The sequence below is a fragment of the Myotis lucifugus genome, unplaced genomic scaffold (genome assembly GCF_000147115.1).
Source record: "Myotis lucifugus unplaced genomic scaffold, Myoluc2.0 scaffold_642, whole genome shotgun sequence".
In the NCBI taxonomy this organism is placed as follows: domain Eukaryota; kingdom Metazoa; phylum Chordata; class Mammalia; order Chiroptera; family Vespertilionidae; genus Myotis; species Myotis lucifugus.
Window position 1 is genome coordinate 262,151 of NW_005871690.1, and position 1,102 is coordinate 263,252.

General features: G+C 55.9%; 1 protein-coding gene across 1 annotated transcript in view; it reads left to right on the plus strand.

The window, feature by feature from the left end:
- The first annotated feature begins 908 nt into the window (after positions 1-908).
- Positions 909-1,102, plus strand: part of JHY (junctional cadherin complex regulator) — a 94,563-nt gene continuing 94,369 nt past the window's right edge. Inside the window, 1 exon segment of the mRNA XM_023746253.1 lies at positions 909-1,093. Within this exon segment, the coding sequence (XP_023602021.1) occupies positions 909-1,093 (185 nt within the window).

The window sequence follows — 1,102 nt, forward strand, 5'->3', positions numbered from 1 at the left end:
CAAGGTCCTGTTACCTGACCCACAGGACCCATGTGGCCTCAGGCAGTGAGCTCGAAGTGCGAGGTGGAGATGACAGGCAGCCCACTCCAAACCCGCTCCTTCAGTCTGCTGTGAACTCAAAGCACCTTCCCAGAGCGTCTCAGGGTCTAACGGCCCATGAGACAGGGGTGCACGGGGAATGACACTCTGACGCCATCCAGGCCCGTCCCCCAGCACGCCCAGGGCGGCCTCAGGCTGCCCTGCTCAGCATTCACAGCTGCCACACTTCTGGTGAACAGTTTGAATCGTTTTTCTAATGAAGTCGCTGAGGTTGATCCCATGACTGACCTCCCCTAGTTACACCTGCCTCTCAGCAGCAGCCTGTGTATCAGCAGGTCTTCTAATGAGGGCGCCAGCGTGGGCCAGGGCCCCCCAGCTTCCTTCCCTCCCTCCCGGCAGTTGGGACTGTAGAAACACCCCCCTCCCTTCCTGTGCACACGGCAGCCCGGGCCTGTTTCTCTCTCCATGAGTACAACGGGACAGGGCACGTTCGTATCCGCGCCCTGGGTATTGAAATAAGGCACCAAAGTCCTGTCCACGTTACCGCGTGGCCTGCCCAGGCCCTGAGCTGCCCTTGACCCTCGCTGGGTAGCCCTCTTCCTCAGACATGCTCCTGGAGAGAGAAATGTCTCCAACAGACCTTCCTCGCGCACGGGTGCACCCCGAAGCCTCGGGCCATGTCACACAGCTCCGGTCCTCGTTTACAGTTTTATTAATGTGGGAATTACAGAGACTTTAGTAGCCACAGAGTAACAGAAACTTAATTATTTTAGGTAACGCTCTTGTGAACCACAGCTGGAAACATTTGGCCACAACTTGTACTGCGCCTGTCAACAAGAGTTTCCTGGTAATTTTTGTATTTTTTCAGGATGAGTCACGGTAAACTGATTCCCAGGCTCTCTATTCAGTCTCCTGTGCATCGTGCCAGCCTAAAGGTCCAGGCCACAGAACCGCCTTTTCAGAAAGAAGACTTACCTCTGATTTCCAAAGATTCCCTGGAAGCCGACTCAGAGAGCCTCAGTCCCCGGAATGCCTCTCAGGCTGAGCGTGGGGAGCGAAGCCA